Source organism: Ostrinia furnacalis, unplaced genomic scaffold, assembly GCF_004193835.3.
Source record: "Ostrinia furnacalis isolate ACB-3 unplaced genomic scaffold, ASM419383v2 OfSCF1700, whole genome shotgun sequence".
NCBI lineage: Eukaryota > Metazoa > Arthropoda > Insecta > Lepidoptera > Crambidae > Ostrinia > Ostrinia furnacalis.
Genome location: NW_021131939.1, coordinates 217,549 through 232,778, shown reverse-complemented (window position 1 = coordinate 232,778; position 15,230 = coordinate 217,549). Strand labels below are relative to the sequence as shown.

The 15,230-nt window shown below is 36.0% G+C and overlaps 1 protein-coding gene across 1 annotated transcript; it reads right to left on the bottom strand.

The window, feature by feature from the left end:
- Window positions 1–6,006: 6,006 nt before the first annotated feature.
- On the bottom strand, window positions 6,007–11,797 carry LOC114353492 (uncharacterized). The gene is made up of 5 exons (XM_028305521.1): window positions 11,729–11,797; window positions 11,435–11,467; window positions 11,016–11,117; window positions 10,295–10,522; window positions 6,007–6,192 (listed from the first exon to the last, which is right to left on the bottom strand). The coding sequence occupies exons 1-5, from the start codon at window positions 11,771–11,773 to the stop codon at window positions 6,103–6,105; spliced, it is 498 nt and encodes a 165-aa protein (XP_028161322.1). The 5' UTR covers window positions 11,774–11,797; the 3' UTR covers window positions 6,007–6,102.
- Between the last annotated feature and the right edge of the window lie 3,433 nt (window positions 11,798–15,230).

Here is a 15,230-nt window from a genome sequence, read left to right as displayed (position 1 = left end):
TTTATAATGCATCGTATATTTACTGTAATACATTACGGTTGACTTTAACTTACCAACAAACTTTATCGCTGAATGGTTTTTTAAATTTTTGTTCTTACAAAACATAAGCGACCTGGCTCAGCGCCAGTACCGTATATTTATTATTCAGTAACTTTTTAATTAAATAACGCGAAAATTCTATCTCTCTAAAACATTGAAAAGTTCCTTAATACAATTATCTGTGTAAAGCTGAACACGTTGGAAATTACTACGAGCATGGAGTTTTTGAACATTCTGTGGCCGACGAAAGTTGGGCTTGTGGGGTTCTTTTTAATGTTCTAATTAGGTCGTACAGGCAAAACCATATTTCTAGTTACATATTTATCTCTAATTGTAGGGGAAAGTGGTTTATGATACGGTTTAAAGTAGTGAGTGATTAATGAATTTATTATTTTTTAGCTTAGTAGCAAGGTTTACACTTAACTCTGTTAACAAAAATCTACTTCTAAATGATAAAGAAGAAGTTCGGTTTCGAAGGAATAGTACTCGTAGTTACTATATCAATTTACTACGATCATATCTGTGGGAAAATGCATTATAGGAAACCAGTCAAATCCCTTTGGGAGTTGGATTGGAACAAACATAATCTCTACACTGTGCGTTGACACCAATGGTAATATTAATTTTGCATCTCTTTTTATCTGCTACACAATAAAAACCCTGTGCGTATGTAATTCATATAGCCATTAACCATATCCTTAGTGCTCGGGTACTACTATTATTAATTCTGTGGTGCTCGTTTTAGAAATAAAACGCCGAGGCTGGGTCGCACCACCTTACTTCTTTAACAAACGTCAAAAATTATTCAAATTCCATACAAGAAACACCGGTTAATGTTATAATTACGGTTAAAGTAAGATGGTGCGACTCAGCCTAAGCAGGCAGGTGTTCCTATTTAGAGAATTTATACTACATTTCCATTTATCGAAAGCGACAAAAGATCAGCATCACAATAAAGTTCGTTGGGCGAGGCGTGAAGCAGGCTCGTGAAGTGTGGGCCTATTCGGTGTTAAGAGCAGTGTACACGGTCGGGAAAATGGATTGGACTCTGATGAAGAAGGTTTTTGCTTCACGTGTGTAATACGAGATTTTTCTACCTTGTTTATTAGAAATCTCTTGCCCCTAAATAAATCTGAGATGGTTACCTATTTGACTGTGATAATTATTATTTAATACTGTATTATTTTTATGAATTTGACGTTGTGATTGTGTAAGTATGTACTTTGAGAACATTTAGGAGGCACTTACAACCTGATATTATCCCTCCTCCTCTCATTTCAGAGAGAGACATGAAATAAAAGAAAAGACAAAAATATAGGTACTTTTATTTTTACATGGTTACAATAATATGCTACTTCTACCGCTGCCTGTCTAGAAATTAACGAATATTTTAATATTACGCTGTTCAACATTTTCCCCTGAATGTAACCCAATCCTTAAATGTTGAACGGGCGAGTGCTTTCATTCAACTTCACGTGCCGAGGCTCTCGGCGCGAATTTATCAAAATTCGGCGTATTCATTACATTATTATTACTGTACAAATCGAACCTTTAGGTCGTGTACTTCGTAGGGAATTTGAGCGTTTGCGGTATTACACTATTGTATGGTTCCTAAATTCTTAAAAGTTGTAACATGTCTCAAGTTTTTTTGTTTGTTTATTTTTTGATGTAGCATTATGGTGATAGATAATGATTTTCAAGAAGTTTGCAATCGCTGACACTGTTAATTCTTTACTGAAATAAACGGATTTGGTATAGATACTGCTGCTAAATTAAGCCTCTTATTAAAGAAAACTTCTAATAAATATACATCAAATAATTAAAAAAAAAGGTAATTGATGCCCTATTTGGGCACTAGAATAGGAACGTTTTATACAATACCTACCTCATTCAATTGGAAAACATGGTAGTACCACAGAATAAGTAATAGTACAGGTACAGAAGGATTACTCCGCATGACGATTTAAATAAATGCGAGTCTTGCTGCGACGCGATACAGTGGAATTCAGCTCGCACAACACTACGTACCTACAATTTTATTCACCTACAAGTTTTGTCTCTTTCTATCGCGTGCCTCTGAACTCTTCTTACGCTGTTAGGGTTGCTGTCTAGTGAAAAAATAATTAATCTACTTATTTGTAATGAGGTACGTATGTAGGTAAGTAAAAATAACATTTCAAATATACCTAATTAGGATTAAAAAAACTTGTTCTATTACAATGTCTTCATTCATACCTATCTATTTTAACATAAGACAGATAAATTAAACATACTATTACAGAAAAAAAAAGAATCTTATACTATCCTAAGAATTTTATTATTGATTACCTACATGGCCAACATACCTTTCAGCATCTTTGGGAAGCGAAAAAAAAGATAAATCCGGTAATTTCTTTTCGAATTTAAACACCCGAACGCCGCACAATATTTCTTTCTCTTTATGTCCATTTTTAAATAATACTTAGATCATAGAATTATAATCATACTAAAACGCAAGCCAGCGTCCTGACGGGCGAGCGCGTGACACTCGACTGATATAATACCCGCCGGCGGGGCGCTTCGCTGTAGGTAATTATCGGATGTACCGCGCGGAGTGAGCCAGGCCTGGTATAGATCAAATCCTTAAGGCTCTCCCCACATTGGCTATTCGTTTTGGCAGAGTAAATACAAATGAGTAGGTCATCTTCATAGAAACGCCCGAGCGCGGTTTGTATGTGAGCGCGCCAATACGTATGCGGCGCGCACGCACACACTGACAAAATTCGGGGCAACTCACCGCTAATCAACGCTAAATTTTGNCGGACGTACCGCGCGGAGTGAGCCAGGCCTGGTAGTACTTATTGTTGCTTATAGTAGAATCTGCTTCAAGGCCAGAAACATAAAAAATATGCTTCTTTTATTCTCAAATAACAACCATTACCTTATTTTTTCCATGAATATTTTGTTTCTAGCAGCCTCTCAAACACAATTCTGAAAACAACTTAAATAATAAAAAAATTTGAAGTGGAAAATTGTGTGGAATTTTATAGAAAAGCTGTGTTCATGTTGTGCAGATAATTGCAATTTAATTATTATCATGAAATTCTGGGTCAGGTTTCAGCTATCTCCACATTCCCCACAATTAAATTTTATAAAGTGTACAATGTTATTCGTATAATGTGAGGTTTATTTTTGTAGTCAAATTTTAGAAATGAAAGAGACTGTGTATTTTTATGTCGTTTTTTTATCAGCCAAATTACGTCCACCGCTGGACATAGGCCTCCCCCAATGCTTTGCATAACGACCCGTCCTACGCTGCTCGCATCCAGGTTCTTCCCGCGACCTTCATCAGATCGTTGGTCCACCTAGTAAGAAGCCTACCTACGTCTTCTGGCCAGTGGTTACTCCAGAACTTTTCTGCCCTAACGCCATCGTCTCTACAAGCTATGTGCCCCGTCCACTGCCACTTGATTTTATGTCAATTGAATGATGTTGTACGTACCATCCACTGCTGTCATTTGTAAATAAATCTACCTTGATTGCAATAGGTTTTAGAATAATAAATTAGATCAACTTTTTTAGTTGATATGAGGTGGCGTGCTTCTCAAACTACAAAGTCAGCGGTTGCATATTAGATCCCTGCTTATGATAAGTTAATAAAAAGTGTGGGTACAGTCGGTTGAACCATAGGTTTAACTAACTATATTTTTTTTAATTTTGGAAAATAGCATCTACTCGTATTGCAATTACATAATGTGCTACTGTTTCAAAAGCGTCAATTTTGTTTACTTATTATCATTCATTAGCTACTTATGTAAATTCCACGTCACAAACTCTGAATGCTCTCCCCAAACCAAACACCTTAAAACTACACAAGTTGTCATCGGGTAATGTCGTAAAACGGAGTGTTCCAGGGTTTAACCCTAACTTAACTCGTTTGGGGTTACAAAGACCAGGGAAACTTTTGTATGACGTGTGGTCGAAATAACCTGAATGGTTAAGTATTAGGCGGAACGCTCACGGGGCGGTTAAAAAAAAAAACGCCACGGTTTTAGAGCCACTTCGTTTGGAAAACTTCAAAGTCTTGGTAAAGGCGTGTTATGTTGACGTACTTAGGTATTATAAATTGGGGACTGCGTGTTTCTATTGCAGTATAGGACGATGGAATGACATCCAAATGGTTGTTAATTAATGGTTCCAAATGGCTAACGCTTCAGTTAAAGGGCTGGAGCAGGATCAATGACGTGTACTGGAGGAAGGAGGAAGCTATGTCCAGTAGACTCACATTGAATGGATGACTGAATAAACTACAGTTTCCAGTTCGTGAATTAGAACTTCCTCTTCCTCTACCACAGTTGGCGCTTATAAAAACTGCTTCGTGAGATCTTGACCTTATAGGACTCTGAACTCTATTGTAACTTCTAAGAAACAGTTTTATTAATCTTTGGGACGAGTACCCTAGTGATTAGGGTCTTCCTTTGTAAGGGTAAGACTGCTTCTTAATTCTAAAGTTTCTTTGACTCTGTTCAGATATCCCTCTGTTTAGATTAAGGGAATATAGGACTAGCAACATTTAGATTAAACCTAATTAGGCAATTTAAGGTTGTTTGCTTATTTAGAAGTTTTTGCGCAATTTGGTGTCGATACCTTGACCCTGAGGACCGAATGCAAAATTACTGGTTTGCACCATTAAAGGATTTTGCAGCTCACATCACAGTAAATAGAGCGAACGTTTAGTTTTACACAAAGCAAATTATCTCTTTAAGCAATACATTCCCTTATTATCTAAACAACACTGATCGATAGCACCATTATGAAGTATTACCCGCACTCGATATCTCCATTTGCTCGCATTAATTACTTAACACATGAGGCACCGGCCCCGTAATTTGAGATAATTTGGCCGTTCGATCACGTGCTTTGAACATGGATTTGTAATATCTGCACTGGGAACGAAAATAACATCCCATCAAAAACAATACTTGTCAAAAAAACCAAGTCTCGCAACTCAGTTGTTCTACGGTAAAAAGTTGTGAGATCCATGTAATACCAAGTCCAGGCCAGGAAATCTTTAACGTTTTACATAAATTATTGACTTGGCCATCGCACTAAATAATTTAATTTACACGTGTTTTCATGCGATGGCCAAGTCAATATATTTATGTAAAACGTTAAAGATTCCGTGGCCTGGACTTGGTATTACATGGATCTCACAACTTTTTACCGTAGAACAACTGAGTTGCGAGACTTGGTTTTTTTGACAATTACTCGACTTGGCGGTTGCACTACCGTGCCCCCAAATATTTTAGTTTTTCCTTGATTCATACACCAAACACTACTTATATGCCAAATTTGAAGTTTCTAGGTCTGCTAGAAGTGCCTTAGAATTTTGATGATCGGTGAGTCAGTGAGTCAGTGAGTCAGTGAGTGACAAAATTAAGTAACTTTGACCCGTTATAATTCTTAAACTACTGGTTCAAATTGAATGAAATTTTAAATATACCGTGTCTTTACAATGCCTGCATAGCTAATAAAAATTCAGCCTTCTAGTTTTATCCACAACGAAGTTACAGGCGGTCGAAAATGGCCTGAATTGCTTCGAGAAAAGGATGGTACGGCCGTGCCGCTTTTTTGCTCGACTTGGTGGGGGCACTGCCGTGCCCCCAGATACATAAAAGGTGTTTTAATTTCATCACTGACGCTGGATTGTCCCGCGTGTGTCACACACGCCAGTGACCTTTTCATTAAAGTTTTTACTGTACCGCGTGCGTATTAAGCATCACAATAAATACTTGTATGAAAATGACACTTGTGGGTGTCACGCATTCGGGGCAATCCCGCGTCCGTGATGAAACCCGCACGATTATAAAAACACTCAAAGCAAATAATTTATAATCATCAAGCTATGGAGATGGTAATCAAATTAATTGAGAAAATCATAAGGATCGTAATCGAAATAATAAAACAAAAAAAACACTCGTATTCCAATTGAAATTTACTTTACTGACAAATTGCTATTAAAGTACAATGAACAGGTTAAAAAAATAGTGTCGTAGTTTAGCAAATTACGAATACAAGCAGTTCTTAAGCTTCCATTTTTATTTTTCTCGCGCACTCAGCAAAGGCAACTTTGCTTCCAGCGCACTCGCCTTCATTGGACCATTCGGGACACATCTGGAACAAAAAGTGAAACCGCTTTTTAATTACCTATCTACTTAGTTACTTACGGTTTAGAAGACTGGTCTTGGTCAATAAAGTAGGGGTCAAAGGACTAGAAGTAACAGGGATAAGAAGTTACAGCTTAATTACTCAGCCGGTATTTTTTGTTAGATATTACTCGTAGTAGCTAGATAATATAAAAATTGTAAGATAAATGAAGTTAGGAAATAAATGTCCAAGGCTATTTATTTATTATTTATAAGTTTAAAAAAGAAAGTCACTAACTTTACTTGTATCTTGCAATCATTTCAGTGCCAAGTTTCACCGTTCCTGATAATGACCCTTCAATTAGAAATTTTTCTGTCAATAAAACTACAGCTTATAATTTTACAGATATAGAGAACTGGCAGATTAAATTAACGGTTATCAAAAAGCTTTCATTTAAAATACTTTCTGGAATTTTATCAGAAACCGGTGATGTTTTGAAATTACTTTGTATATTATTAATTTTCACAACATCCAAAAATAGACTAAATATTGAAGCCTGATTGGTTACAATTTTAAAGTCTAACCAAAAAAGCTAAGCCAGAAACTTAAGTCTACGCTTGAGGCGACAAGTTTTTTGAGCATTCATTTAAAAGAAACTAAAGTATTAAATAAATACTTCACTTAAAGTGCAAGTGCAACTCTTCAAATGGTTGTCCCCATAGAATTATTATTGGCGAGACGTAAAATTTCTACCATTTTAAAGTACGCTTAAGTCAAGTGGCTTACGTATCTTATGAAGCGTCTCTTGGGCTAGTGATGGGAGTTTACATTTTAACGATATCGATAAAAATACCTTAAGTAGACATAATCTTCTTAATGTAAATGCATCTACACTGGTAAAAGACAAGGTATTTACAAATGACCGGAACATAATCAATAGACAAATGAGAAGGAAAGAGAAATAAAGAAGAGCAAGAAAGCCTTAACTGAAAGTACCTACTTCGATTAGTCCTTGGCAAGTGGTGCAATAATCATAACACTAGTGCATTTTCAACCGACTTCAAAAAAGGAGGAGGTTCTCAATTCGACCCGTATGTTTTTTTTTTCTATGTTTGTTACGCGATAACTCCGCCAATCATGAACCGATTTGAACAAATCTTTTTTCGGCGTATAGGTAATACCTCAAGAGTGGTCCCATTTAAAAGACAATGCCGGAAATTGGCGTCTTTTTTTTTTCGCGCGACCATCGACCAAACTTTGTTTTTTGATTACAAAATAGTGTAGTAAACCAAACTTACTATGACATGTATACCTCTAAACTCAGTCTGAACTAAGTTACGAGCATTAGAAGTTTGATGATTTTCATACTAGATTTGCTTTTTGCGCGCAATGTTTTGTAAGAAATTGCAACAAAATAATGAGATTGTATGTGTAAACAAACAATATCATCCATTAAAGGCTCCAGACATCAGTATGGAGCAGAATCAGCGCAATAAAAAAATTGCGCAATATTTTGTTGCAATTTCTTACAANGTGTAAACAAACAATATCATCCATTAAAGGCTCCAGACATCAGTATGGAGCAGAATCAGCGCAATAAAAAAATTGCGCAATATTTTGTTGCAATTTCTTACAAAACTTGCGCACAAAAAGCAAATCTAGTATGAAAATCATCAAACTTCTAATGCTCGTAACTTAGTTCAGACTGAGTTTAGAGGTATACATGTCATAGTAAGTTTGGTTTATTACACTATTTTGTAATCAAAAAACAAAGTTTGGTCGATGGCCGCGCGAAAAAAAAAAGACGCCACTTTCCATACAAAATCTGGCATTGCCATTTAATAATAGAAAAAACAACCCCCAAGGGTGGAAAATTGGGGATGAACTTTTTTATACGCAATATCTCCGCCGATTATAAATAAATTTGAACGATTATTTTTTTGTTGAATAGGTATTATCAAAAGGGTGGTTTCATGCGAATTTAAAGAAAATAAACACCCCCAAGAGTGGAAAATTGGGGATGAACTTTTTTATACGCAATATTTTTAATTTTTAGTTTTTTTTTTGTGTTCACGCATTTGAAGTCGGTTTTATTTGTTTTAAAGTTAATTATGATTGATGTTTACATTACATAAAACATGTAACTTTAATAATGGACAATAGCCCAATGGCGTCAGTGTCGGATTGGCCGAATCGAGATCCGAGGAACGCGGGTTCGACCTCACCGACTATTGTAGTGAAAACCTACTCGTAGCACAAGCATAGTTCGCTTACCACGATGGGTTAACAGGGTTTATTTAAATCTATCGATTTATGACATTAGTGATTAGACAAATTATCGACATACACACATCACTCTTGTTAGACTGCAAATAAATCACTAAAATTGCAAACAGTTTTGCTTTTGGACTTCACAAAATGTATCAGACTTTCGATTGTTCAGTTCAGTTATTTTAGGTAGAAAATAATATTTAAGAACTTTTAAGAGGCCAAGTGCGCTTTCATTCGCACTAAAACGTTACCATTAAAGTGCGCAATTTTATGTATGTAGTCAATAGCTGCTGGACTTTACAATTTTGTTGGAAAATGGAACCTAATACAACTACATAAAATCCATGGTATTTAACTTTAAGCCGCTGTTTGTACCTACAAAGGACATAAATTAGTACTCGGATTAGGGTCGGGATTAATTTAAAATTGAATACTGTACATTCATTTATCAAAGATTTTTTGTATTGAATTTTAAAAATCAAGTAAGAAATGAAGCTGTAAAAATGAAAGCTGAGAAGTGGCAATGGGCAGGGCACATAGTACGCAGAACTGACGGCCGATGGGGCAGCAAGGTTCTGGAGCGGAGGCCGCGTACCGGAAAACGCAGCGTGGACCGACGACATCATAAAGGTAGCAAGAAGGCGCTGGACGCAGGCCGCTACCAACCGGGCAACATGGAAAGCATTGGGGGAGGTCTATGTTCAGCAGTGGACGTCCTGTGGCTGAGATGATGATGGTGATGAAGTAAGAAATAATGAGAGTTTTAATAGCATTTTTCTTTTTAGCCCGGAGGTAGTAGCCCTAGTGATGTACATGTCTTGGAATCCTAGAATTCTGAGGCAGGACACATTATTGTGCTCGAATATATTATGGTCTTCTACATTCTACATATCGCCACAATACAGACAAGTAGTAAGTAATCTATTTACTGAATAGTTTGGAAATGTTAGTTACAAAAGTATAGCAACCAGTACGCAGCGTTGGTTGGTCTCTCCTGGTCTCTTCTTTTGATGTGGAAAATAATATAGGGTGTCGCTTTAAGTATGGGTATGGATCAAACAAATTAAAATAATAAGGACTGATTATACGGCTCAAAAGCAACAATTTCCCCCAGACAACGAAATCTCACTCTCTTTTTATTACATACGTGAATTATCTAAATAAAAGACGGTAAAGCCGCCATTCCGCTAACCACGATATAAGATTTGCCTAAACCAACAAATTAGTATGGATTAATTCTGTATGGAGATAACCTTCTTTCTCTATTTATTTTATGTTCCCCGAGATACATTCCGAAATCTAAATGTGAAAGGAGCTATTTTTCCCGTCACATATTCCTTGCGAAAGTCGAATGAAAATATATGGGGTTATATTTGAGTAATTTGAAAGATTTAGGCTGGGTTGCACCATCTTACTTTAACTTTGACAAACGTCAAAAATCTGTCATACAAAAAACACCGGTTATCATCATAGTTACGGTCAAAGTTAGGTGATAACTCAGCCTTTGTGTTAAAGAAACGGCAAACGGTACAATAATAAAATGGATGACTATCTGGCAGAACTGCATCGGAGAATTTAAAACATACTACAAAAAAAAGAGTATGTACTAAAAAGTTGAATTACCATTTAATAAAATCGGTTTATCCTCGGAACTAAGAGAGTGTGGTGGAAACAAGCTTTAAATATTTGACGGAAAGTGCAAAGCGATAAAAACAAATTCAAATTAGGTACAAGTGAAAGATTAAGCAAAATAGTATACGACGAGTAGTGCAGATAAGTCTACATTAATGCCTTAGCAGGTTTTTTAGAAGAAGAAAAAAGTTTTCAGTTATATAAGTAAAATATTATTAAAACATACCATGGCCAGTTGGACTCCCACGCAAGCTCTGTATCTGGTGAACTCGCACATATCTGGAGGCCCGATCTTGGAGATATCCCTGTCAATACAATTTTCCGTGATGGCTTTGCTTAGTTCTGGAGATGATTCGAAGAATTTCTCAGTGTGTTCTTTGAGTTTACTCTTGTCCAGCTTTCCATCGGCCGAGGCGAGGCCTTTCTTCGTGGTGCTGCAGATGTCTTGCTCGCACTGAAATATTAATATTTTACTAACGTTTTTCATTAAATTATGTTTCACAAATATCCTTACTAATATTATAAATGCGAAAGTAACTCTGTCAGTGTGTGTCGCTTTCACGCCTAAACCACTGAACCGATTTTGATGACAGGAATTTATATTTAAAAAAAATACTTATCGATAGCTTACTTTATTCTGATGAATAACTGTTATTACAAGTTTTTCTGTAAAACTGATAGTTTGGCTAAAATAAAATATTTTCTATCCACGCAGTAGGTACGCCGGCAGCGTTCGGGGATCCGATATACATAGTAACGACATCGATCCCGCGCCGGGCGGTCAGTGTACTTTTTTAGTAATTTGGCCATAACTTCGTCAATTTTTGTCGTAGAACAAAAATTTTTGGACTGTGTATTAAGGATGTTTTAGCCCTATAAATCTGCATTCACAGCTAAAAATCGAAATGATCCTCGTTAGATAATAAAATATTATTGTATTAACTTACCGCTGGTGCTTCGTTAGGGAGAGAAAGGCACTCCTTTATCGGATGAAGATGGATAGCCGGTGGATCAGGAAGGCCCATTTTGCAGCACTCTTTCAAGTAGTGCTGGGGAAAGCAATTATATTATATTTCAAACTTCTGCTTTTCTGTTTACAAGGATGAAAAAATATTCGTAGACAAACAAAAAAGCTATTTACAATTTTTTATTACACAATGTGTTAATATCCACCCACAAGGTGGACCGACGACCTCATAAAGGTAGGAGGAAGGCGCGGGATGCAAGCCGCTACCATTCGGGCGATATGGAAATCATTGGGCTCAGCAGTGGACGTCCTGTGGCTGAAATGATGATGATGATGAGTCAATGAAACGATCACATTGAAGTATTATAAAAGGTGTCAAAATATGAAATAGGCACTTACGGGTTGGATATATTTCATACAGTCATTATCAGCCTGGAATAAAATGTGTTTTTTAAACATTATTTTTATCGTTATAAATTATTATATTCGAAGCGAAATCTTTTTACAAAACTTAGGCTGGGTTGCACCATTTCACTTTAAACCTACAAACGTCAAAAGTTTATCAAATTCCATACAAAAATCACCGTTACTAAAGTAAGATGGTGCATGCAACTCAGCCTTAGATTTATGTACCAGTTATAAAATATTAGTTACGTAAATGTACGAGTTGTACGTATTAAAAAAAGGACTTACCAAAACGCTGGTAGTAAGCACCGTGAATAAAACTAAAGCCCACATGTTGGTTTGTTTGTAACTAACTTTTAGTGTCTGAATAAAACTGCTTTTATATGCTCGAAAACTAGCTAAAAATTATTTAATATGGAGTTCAACTAGCAGAAAATTGTCGCAGGTTACCACGTGTAAATAAATAGATAATTTTGTTTGGAGCGTTTATCATTGTCATAAGGTCACTATGGTATAATAGATACTATATTCAGTAGGCATAAGAAAAGTTCTCGAGTGCCGACTACAGACCGGGAGACGTACCTAGTGTGGGCACTTCCCACTAGGTGGACTGACGATTGGTCGTTGAGGCAGAACAATTCTCGATTGGCGAGAACAGACTAGAAGACATAGTGTCTTAGTCATCAAAATAACAACTTCTCAAAATAACAACCGGGACGCAAAATGTCCGTTTCAGCTCGTAATGACAACTTCTCAAAATGACAACCGGGTCGCAAAATGTCCAATTCTCAAAATTACAACTTCTTAAAATGGCAACTTTGCTAAAAGACAACTTCTCTCATTGTCTATTTCTCACAATGACAATTCGCATTTGGTCAACTTCGCATAATGATAACTCTAGAAGAACTATAACTCTAGAAATAATAAAAATAAAATAATAAAAGTTGACCAAATGCGAATTTGTCATTGTGAGAAATAGACATTAAGTGAGAAGTTGTCTTTTAGCGAAGTTGACATTTTAAGAAGTTGTAATTTTGAGAAGTGGACATTTTGCATCTCGGTTGTCATTTTGAGAAGTTGTCATTTTGATGACTAAGCCGACATAGTGTGGAAAGGCCACCCTCTAGCTAGGTGGACTAACGATATGTTGAAGGTCGTGGGAAGTACGTGATCGATACCTTCGTAGGGTAGTCATTAAGTATCTAAAGTCTAAAGGACAACATACTCATAATCGCCCCATCATTCTTCCGCTAATGTTTGAGTGTTATCGGTACACGCTAAATAATTATCCTTGAGTGCACACGCACACTACAATAATGACGCTCGGATTGCTCGGATCAAACTCCCCGCACCGCGCGCTTCCCTCGACCAAAAATTGGTGGGGTGCGTCTTCGTGGATGAAACAATCTATAACTATAAAAAATATTCGAGTGTCTATCCATGATACATTACATTTAATCTAGAAACGAACCTACTTCATAACAATTCCAATATAACATTAATTTGTGATAATAATGTGGACATAGTGATGATGAATAAAGTAAATCAAAAACTGCGTATGTTTTTAAGTGTGTTTGGATAAAATTAAATATTGTATTTGATGCCTATAGTACTTTCAGGAGTGGACTACATAGTTAATATGAAAATCTCGAAGATGCGACAAATTATAATCATTTATTGTGACTATCACCTTAGTGACTGTGGTTTAGCTCTGCAGTACTTACTTAATCAATCGGTGATTGTTACAAATTAATTTCCTTTTGATTTTTTATTTCAAATATATTAATATTATCAGTGGTTGGTACCAAAAAGTTCGAGCAATAACATCTTGGCTTTAAATATTTTCAGCCTGCCGGAGGCCGATAGCATGATGACGTCATAAAATCAAATTCAAACCGAGTACGTGGATGACGTCGTTTGCGGGAATGATCCAGAGTCTGCGTTCGAGTGTCGATATTACGAGAGTCATACCTTCACCTGGCTTAATTATTGTCACCTTAAAATGAACTTTATTGTAATGGATTAAGGTTCAAAATAATATAAAGTTCAAGACCAGTTAAAGGTTAATAGAAATCGATATAGTTTGCGAGAGTTATGTCAACTGATTGAAGTCTGGAAAGTTTGGACGAAAACATGTTTCAAATATTTTGAGAACTATTAAAAAGTTTACAATTGAAGGGCAGAAACCTTCGTTGAGTTTCGAAAGGACAATAAATGTCGATCAAGTCTAAACTAATAATAAAAGTAGACTTGTCAGTCTGTTGCTACTTCACGCTTTAACTGTAGAAGATTTAAATAAACTTTGCTGAGAGTATACATTAAGTAGCACTTACCAATCTGTTTCAGCCTTTATCTTAAAAGCTGAGACGTGGGAATTGTTATAAAAATCTTATAAAAATACAAGTACCTACTTTTTTATTCCTAGCGGCATTCAAACTGTATTTCGATCTTATAATCGTTGTATGAAACAATGTATAAGTATCTATAGGTGTATGTAAATAAATAAATAAATATCCTTAGACAACTATGTGTTAGTTAACTACACTTTGACCCCCTTATTAATAAAAGTTACACCCTTGTTTAACTCTGGCTTAAGTTGTCATTTAGTATGGAAATGTCATTTTAATCCAGTGTTCATCCTAAGGGTAACTTTTTATTAATAAGGGAGTGAGAGTATACCAATAATTTTTCTCATGTCTCTTAAGTTTCCTAACGAATTGAAAAGGCAATAAAAGAACACATTAAACAATCCATCTTTCTTCTACTAAATCCCTTGTTTCTCAACAGAATCTTTAGACCCCCTTAAAGGTGAATTTTGGAAAATTATTTCTTAGCAGATTCTTAGGTAGGTACCTACCTACCTACTTCATAATACCTTCATAGTCTTCGTGCCTTTCAGCGCAATTCGTTCGGAGTGTGTTAATAATAAATCAGTCAGTTGGAAACGGTTGCCTTTAATACATATCTACAGAAAACGTACTTGTAAAATTATTCCATACGCTTCTACCGTGTCCACCAGAATTTGTGGTCTCTCAGAACTCTAACAACTTCCAACCGCCCTTATCGCTCGACCGCACTCGTACGAGTGGCGCTCATGCCATGCGCTCTATGAAATATTGCAAAGATGCACACTGATTTATTTTAAAACTTCACTTTTCAATACAATAATTCAGTTTCTATTATTTTAAAATTTATGACTTTTCAATTGTATAAATTACTACTTAGTTTGTAGTAAATAGCTGCTTTGCCCGCAGGGCTAGAATCTAGGTAGAATAGAAACCTAGGTGTCAGGCCAATACATAAAGAAAAATTTAATTTATTACGCAACAACCTTTCTTATAGCTTTACCTAATATAAAGACAATGACAATATAAATCAGCCAGCCTTCTACGAGTACAAACACTCAACATAACAACGTTTTCCATAACTACCAGATCCTTGGCGTCCTCATATAATGTATAAGGTCCTTAAATCAAGAACAAAAAATTTTGTAGCATATTTTCACGTCGACCTTTGTGATACACAGATTTAGCTCTATATTTTAAGAAGTCAATATTAATATTAGCAAATGCTCATTTTTGGACACGTCTTCTTCGATTACATTCGTAATGGATTTCACAATTGATAAGTACAGCGCCTTTTGCCTACTTGCCATTTTAGTAACAGCCCTGAAAATGTCGCAAACGATACCAAGTTTCTCCTAAGCTGCTCTAAATTTCACGTTATATTAGAGTTGATGTTTCTTGTTGACCTACCCCGTAGCCAATTGCGTCCAGAAGTATGTACTCAG

What these genes read in the sequence shown, in the direction of transcription:
- LOC114353492 (XM_028305521.1), bottom strand. Translation starts at nt 11,773, where the DNA reads ATGTGGGCTTTAGTTTTATTCACGGTGCTTACTACCAGCGTTTTG. An exon ending in GTATGAAATATATCCAACCC is followed by an intron (nt 11,118 to 11,434) that starts GTAAGTGCCTAT and finishes TGCTTTCCCCAG; the next exon opens with CACTACTTGAAAGAGTGCTG. An exon ending in TGGGAGTCCAACTGGCCATG is followed by an intron (nt 6,193 to 10,294) that starts GTATGTTTTAAT and finishes TTTTTGTTCCAG; the next exon opens with ATGTGTCCCGAATGGTCCAA.